We start from the raw sequence: 7,560 nt of genomic DNA, 5'->3' as shown, positions 1-7,560 counted from the left end.
TGATTACTTGCTGTCCCCAAGATCTTTTGCTATTGGAAGTCATGACAAAATCAGCAACATGAGGGATGGGTGAGAGAGAGAGAGAGAGAGAGAGAGAGAGAGAGAGAGAGAGGAATCAAAGTCCGGTTAAAGGTGCTTAATGTATAATTCAGCTTCCGAAGCAGAGATCAGATGTCTCCCAAGCTATCTGAGACGAATAGGTACCCACGGGAAGGAAAACACTAATGCGCCTTCGGAAGTAAACCGGGATAGCAGCATGTCATGCGTCTAGCAAGAAAATCATTGTGCAGACTTGACCCTGGCACATGCTGGCCGGCCGAGGGTTTCGGAAAAGCCTGCAGGTCTGGAAGATTATCTAATCGAGGGACCTTTCAGGAAGACCCCGAGAGGTTGCGGAGCGGCGCAGACCTGGAGTCAGACCTGCCTGGGCAGAAGGGGGGGGGGCGACATTGCTTCAGACTCGGGAGGAAAGAGAGGAAGGGGCATTCCATTCCATCAGAACGGGTTAATTGAGGGGGGGAATCTGGTGAAAAAGACTACGCACGCCCAGCCCCTTCTTTTGGAAGTTCTCGCTCGATAGTTAGAGAGGCATAAACTGCATTTGAGTCTTTGTGCTTCGGTGTTTTGTTGTTTAAGCCTGAAGACCCAGGGACGATCTGTTGCTTCCCTCGAGATGGCTCCCAAGGAGGGGAAGGAGAAGGCGGGGGGGAGAGGAAGAGGGCCCGCACTCGCAGCTTGTCAATTTCAACATTTGGTCACGTGAGCAGCGCCTCCCTGCTAAGGAAGGGGAAAGCTTTCCACGTCAGCCTTACGTCTCCCAATTTCTTACTTCACGGCTCAGCTTCCAAGAGCAGCTGCATTAGAGCGTCATGTTAAGCTCGGCTAATGCGGAGAGCCCGAGGTAGCCAGCCCCGTGATGGATTTGGACGAGCGAGTTCCCTGCTCCTCGAATATGTATTTGCCCAGTTGTACTTACTACGTTTCCGGTCCTGACTTCTCGGGCCTCCCTTCCTTCCTGCCCCAGAGCCCGTCTTCTCGCCCCGTGCCCTACTCCTACCCGTCCAACCTGTCCCAGGTCCCGCCGGTGCGAGAAGTGACCTTCCGGGACTATGCCCTGGAGCCGGCCAGTAAGTGGCACCCCCGCAACAGCCTCCCCCACTGCTACTCCGCCGACGAGCTCAGGCACCGCGACTGCCTCCCGCCCGCCGCCGTGGCCGCCGCCGCCAGCCGGGGCGAGATGTTCGGGAAGACCGCGGCCGGCGGCGCCTACCACCACCCGGCCGCCTCCGCCACCGCCGCCGCCGCCGCGGCCTCGTCCAGTTTCTATAGCACGGTGGGCAGGAACGGGGTGCTGCCCCAGGCTTTCGACCAGTTTTTCGAGACCGCCTATGGCCCGGCCGAGAACCACGCGGACTACGCGGGCGACAAGGGCGCCACCGGGGAGAAAATGCCGCCCGGAGGAGCCCCCGCCGCCTCGGGGGCAGCTGCAGCCGCGGTGTCGAGTTCGGAGACGGCCTGCGACCGGGAGGCGGCGGCGGCGGCCGAGAAGGAGAGGCGGAGAAGGGCCGAGAGCAGCAGCAGCCCCGCTTCGTCTTCCGGCAACAACGAAGAGAAATCCAACAGCTCCAGTACGTATAAAGGCAGCGCCCTAGCGCTTTTTATGAACGGGACTTGGAAATCTTAGCGCACCGCCGCTGTTAAATTTTTATATGCTGTTTTATAAGCAGAGAAGGTTTATGAAGGGCCGTTAGATTTCCCCCAACAAAACTTTGTTGTAAAAGGCGAGATCACGTGGCGAGGACTGAAATTGGCCATGAAATGCTTATCCGCCAATGGATGCCTTTTTTCCAAAAAAACAAAAAAAACCCCAAGAACCCAAAACAAAAAACAAAAACCCAACCCCAAACTACCCCCCTCAGGTGGTGTTTTTTCCTTAAATCATTAAACAAAGGACTAAACAGGGAGAGGAGGGGGAGGCTCCTTGTTCAAACTCCCGAAAATATAATGCACGTTTTGAACCTGTAAATTTGTTCTTTGATAGCCATGTAATCCTGTGACTAATACATACACACGCTTACACACATACTATAAAAGTCGTGTGTGTTGCCCCTAAAAGTCTAGTGAGAAACTTGGATTCAAAGCCATCCCAGGGCTTTATGGATTGCGGGAGAATAGTGTCTAAGAGATGAAGCAACTGCCTGCAACGCAGCTATATATATTAAGAGCAACAACTTTAGCTAAAACTAGCTCTTTTGTCTAAAGGAATCAGCTTCTCCTAAGCCACTGTCTGAGTTAAGTGTTGCCTTGTGTCCAACAGTTGGTTCCTTACAACTGTTCTTCAAGCTGTCACAGCTTGATTTTTTTAATGTGCTTTTTTCTCTCTTTGACAACTTCCTTCAAGCACTGAGGGGGGAAAAAGACCTTTCTAACACTGAGCAGTGACAAGAAAAGATGATGGGTTTCTTATTCAAGTGGGAAAAGCCCCAATATTTATATTTAATCCTTTCAAAGTTGAGGAAAGAAAATACAAAGCTCTGCTTTAAGGGAAATTGGGGTGGCTTAAGGAGGCTACATCTAGTGTAGCTGAGATTGGAAGAAAATTTTTGACAGGGCTGGGATTTTGAAAGAATAAAATAGGATGTTCCCTTGGTTAAAACCAATGAACTGGTGGTTATCTGGGTCAGTGAGAAGGCTGTTATTAAAGAGAAAGATATTGCAAAAAACAAACCAAGATTCAGATTTAAAACACGATTAGTACGTACATATAACAGGGCTCTTTTTACTGAATCCCAATCATATAATGGATTGAGGAGTGGAGTAAATACAGAGATAAACATTAAGACTGAGATTTTAATCAGAGGATCCAGAGGTTAATGAGTTCTGGAAGTCCCATGGATTTCAGTGGAACGACTAAGACTGGAGCCAGCCCAATATGTTTTTTTGCTAAGCCTTGATTGTAGAACTCTGGTAAATAACATCTTTCTTTATAAAATAAAATTTTAAAAAACCCTCTGATATATAAAATCTTTCTTGGCAGGAAATATTGCTCAGGGCCAGTTGGGCAGTACACGCGGAGACATTGCCCATTCCCAAGACCACAAAAGCTCCAGTATTAAGCGAACATGTTTAGAGCAGAGCTATAGGTCTATTGTTTGAAGCAAGGCTTCAAAGTGAAGTCTTTTTTGGTTTAAGGCAGCACCTGCAAGTGATTTCCCTAGATAAGGTGAAATTAATATACACAGCTGCTGAGTAAGATCATCACCATAATGACGCTTTCTAATAATGAGCTAAGAGTTTCTTTTTTTAAAAGAGAAACATAGGGACGTCCATTGCTTCAGTATTAGCAGCAGTCCTCCCTCTAGCCACATCTGATTCCAGACTTAATGGCTTCTGCCTTTATGTTTTGTTCCACAGGTGGACAACGCACCCGTAAAAAGAGATGTCCATACACCAAATACCAGATTAGAGAATTAGAAAGGGAATTCTTCTTCAGTGTTTATATAAACAAAGAGAAACGCCTTCAGCTCTCACGAATGCTCAACTTGACCGACCGTCAAGTAAAAATATGGTTCCAAAACAGAAGAATGAAAGAGAAAAAAATTAATAGGGACCGATTGCAGTATTACTCAGCTAATCCACTACTTTAAGCCTGAAACTTGTAGTGTTTTTCAATATGAGATTAAATTCAGATCTCACCCTTGACAAGGTCAAGCCACAGGGTTACTAATAAGGAGGAGGTGTGCAGAGGGTACTAGGACTCTGAAAAACTAAGAGGTTTTTCTGCCCTACCTCCAACATTGACCAAGTGTTTTTGTTGTTGCTGTTTTCTTTTCAACTGCTTTTATACATATTTAAGCATCAAGTGGAATCCATTTAACTCTTGGATCCACCTTTTCAAAAATCCATTGTATCTCTACAACTACAGTCCCTACAACTTCTTCCAACTGGGGTGAGCACATGTGAAAAGCTGAGAGCGAATTCCTGGCTTCGTATTATGGTTGTGGATTGAAAACTATGTTACCTTGGCTTTATTGTGGAAAATCAATGGGAAGACTCCTCAGGGCATCATATATGCTGGAGGACAACTTCAAAAGGAAACCTTCCAAACGCTTGCCGTCTTACTCGGGCAATCCCTGGTCCATCTATCTGTCCCCCTGAATGACAAATTAATATTTCTCCCCACAATTACACACACACCGACAGAGACGATTCCTTTTGAAAGGACTTCAGGTAATAATTTGCCATATATGGTAAGGAAACAATCACTGAGAAGACAAACACGGGTAGCGTGTGAAATAACTCTCATTTTAATTAATAACAATACTGGAGACAAATCATTATGCCCATATTTAAATACTAAAAGGAAAACTTATTTAAACCTGTGTGGGAGGAGAAGAGATGAAAGACTAATATAATAGTTCCAAAATAAGAAAACAAGTTAAAGTGAGACAGAAGTTTCTGGCTTCTGTCTCAGGAACTTTCTCCAGGAAATGTATCTGAAAAAGTGCAGTGGCAAAGATCAGACCACATTTAATTGAACTTTAGATGTGTGCAATGCCCTGAAATCAAAGAATGAAAACCACTAGTATTTCATAAGAAGGCCCAGAAGAAGGCAAAGTTTGTAAATACAGGGAATTTGTTGCCATATCTTGTTGCTCACATTTAGCCTCATATGTCCTACTTAGCTGCTTAGGCGGCAGAGTAAAAAAAAAAAAAAAAGTTCCTTGCAATGTGTGCATGTGTATTTATGCACATACTTAAACACACATGCATATATATTTCTTTGAAGGAACCAAAGAGCGTGTGAGAGGGAAAGAGACATGGTTTTAAGGGAAAAAAAGCTATTTAAAATTCTGTATCAGTTTACAAAGGATATGTATTTTATTGTAAAGGTCACTTGCTGTTGAGAATACCTGAATGTATGTTTCATACGAGGATGGTGTTTTACAAGACTTGTACAATTTAAAATGGTTTTTGTTGCCATTTTTCTAGTATTTTAAGTGTTGTTTCACTTGGAAGGTGTCAGATTTTTCTTTTCTTGTTTAACGTGTATATTGTTACCGAGGCTGTTTTTACGCTGCTTCTAGAATGGATGAAATTTCTTTCATGGCTGATGAATTGCAATACGTTTAGATTCTATCACTGGGGGGGAAAACGTGTATTGTGCTATATGTATATACCGTTTTCTTTGAATATGGGAAAGCTCTTTCTTGCATGAGTACAGTGGAATCGTGCACATTGGAAATAAACATGTGAGAAGTTTACAGTTTTTTAAGATTTATGCTCCACTCATGGATTTTCTTTGACCCAGACTGGAAATCTGAATCGTGAATTTTGAATTAATTGCTTTGGTAGAAATCCCACTCACCTATTGGTTGTACTGAATCCTGAGATGCCAGGAGATCAAGTCTGGTATTTATGAATGCGTGGGCAGACTGCTGCTGGTACCAGGCCAGGTTTGAATGGATTGCAGAGAAAGGGGCGAGTTATGGGGGGAATCAGCCCTTGAAATAATTGCAGACTATAGACTTGGTTCTTTTGTTCATAGATGTAAAGCACATTGCAAGAGCTCATTTTTTTGGCGTGGGGGGGGCGTGTGTTCTTGTTTGTTCCAGGCACCACTTACCTGAACCCAGAATTGAAAGCTGAAGGGGGCCTCAGACAGAATTCAAAAGTGAAAGCGTGCTGACTGAAATGGGCTTATCTGCCTATATGGGACTTGTTGGAAAAGATGTGTCTCTAAGGGATATCCCTCTGGCGAGCCAGCCAAAAGCGCCGTATGGCATAGACTAGCATTTACACGGGAGCCTGCACTTTGGGTTGTTTGAAACCCCACCCAGTGCCTTTGGGCGGACAGGGGCTCAGCCTTATTTCCTCCTTCCTCCTCGCAATTCATAATTAGAAAAGTACGTATTCTACCCCTCTAGGTTTATTGGCTTTGAACTTCTGTATTGCTTTGGACATCACCCATAAACTTGAGGTGAAGAGCTCTGGACTTCTGCTGACGACCCCCACCCAGCCAGACAGCGTCTGGTCAAAGGAAATGTACGAAGATGGGGAGGGGGAGAGGGGGGAGCTTGCTTGCTTGTTTATTTTGCTAGCATGCTACAAAGGAATGCAACTCTTAAAAGGCAGAGATAGAAAGATAGATGGAGAGAGGCAGACAGACAAGCAGAGAAATAGTGGGGTGGCCATAAACATCCCGCCAGCAACTTCCTTTGCCAGTTAAAAATTAACTGGTTATTCAAGGGCTAGGGTTGAGTCATGGAGTTTGTCTAGTGGTGGAGGGGCAGCTGGTGATTTCCTGACCCAGTAAAAAAAGAAGAAAGGGCAACATCCGAGTGTGTTGCTAGGACAAGCAGTCATAAAAATGCCCACGACGCTTCCATTTGCATAGTGAGAAAGGAAGGGTTATAAGCCAGAGAGAGCTTTCAGGAATCCCTAAACTGTGGAAGGTGATCCGTATTCAGCAGTTGTCTGCGCTACTTTGGTGTTGTGAAGACTGTTTTGAAACTGGCTAGCTGCTCTGCTCTGCTCTGCTCTCCACTGCTCTGCTGACAGGGCTGACAGCCACAAGAGGGCGTTCTTCAGATCAATGTCAAAGCCGCACCAGGAGGGGAGGGGGAGGTATATTCTGGCCTTTGTTCTCCAAACATCCAGGGAGCAGTACATTATATTATTTCACTTTTTCATGATCATATTTGCAAAGAGAAGGTGAATCTGATGGCTCACTCCTTCAGCGGGAACTAAAAAGTTGACCAGAAGTTACTTCAGAAGGTTGCCTTCTTTAGGTCTAGAATACATCAAAGGGTGAGTATCTCTTTGGGACTTAAATTGGGAAATTAAAAAGGAATGAAACAATTGTCAAGATACAGCTGGTGTGTCCTTTAGGACAATTTAGATAAACTCTTGATTTAGCTTTTGTGAGAGGCGGGGAGCTAAATTCTAAAAGTGTGCTAACTTTTCGGGAAGCCGATGAAGCTAATGATTAAATCTACGGTTGTGACTGTGATTTAGAACCTTTTAAAGTTTGAGGTTGAGCTCTTTGAAAGCAACAACAACTTCAGAAAAGGTTCCAGACTGATGTTTGGAGACTAGTCCATGAAGTAGTAAGAATAATTATAAGATAAAATGAATTCCTTTTAAAAACAAATCCGTGGATATTATGAATCTTGAGGTTTATAAGGAAAGAGGTGCTGTCTATCAATTGGATCAATAGCCATGCAGACTGAAAATGGCAGCTCTTTCTGGTGCATTATTGGATTTTGGTTGTGGTTTACTTATTTCAATTTGATTGAGCTCACGTACACAGAGTTGATTAACATCAATATTTATTGTACACCTTTTTCTTAGGGGGTTAAGTTATTCCCCACCACCATCAGGAAAAGTTGGAAATTGAGATAACTAGGTGTCAAGAAAATGTCCCTTCCCCTTAACTCTCATCCCCATTTCATATTGAATCAGGTCTTGAGTAAAGACTGAATTTAAAACAGCTACAGTGATCTATATTTATTGATTTGTAGGAGGTGTAGCCATAATCAAAAAGGAAAATTATGTGAA

The 7,560-nt window shown here is 44.2% G+C and overlaps 1 protein-coding gene across 1 annotated transcript; it reads left to right on the top strand.

The window, feature by feature from the left end:
• Positions 1 to 916: 916 nt before the first annotated feature.
• Positions 917 to 5,229, top strand: HOXA11 (homeobox A11). Its single transcript, XM_007428227.4, has 2 exons — positions 917 to 1,628; positions 3,415 to 5,229. Exons 1-2 carry the CDS (start codon positions 917 to 919, stop codon positions 3,645 to 3,647), a joined length of 945 nt encoding a protein of 314 aa, XP_007428289.1. The 3' UTR covers positions 3,648 to 5,229.
• Positions 5,230 to 7,560: the final 2,331 nt, after the last annotated feature.

This window comes from Python bivittatus, unplaced genomic scaffold, assembly GCF_059951505.1.
Source record: "Python bivittatus isolate LINGU-HERP-01145 unplaced genomic scaffold, Pbiv_v1 ctg000610_np1212, whole genome shotgun sequence".
Classification (NCBI taxonomy): domain Eukaryota; kingdom Metazoa; phylum Chordata; class Lepidosauria; order Squamata; family Pythonidae; genus Python; species Python bivittatus.
Note: the sequence above shows the minus strand (reverse complement) of the source record. Positions and strands in the feature narration are given on the sequence as shown.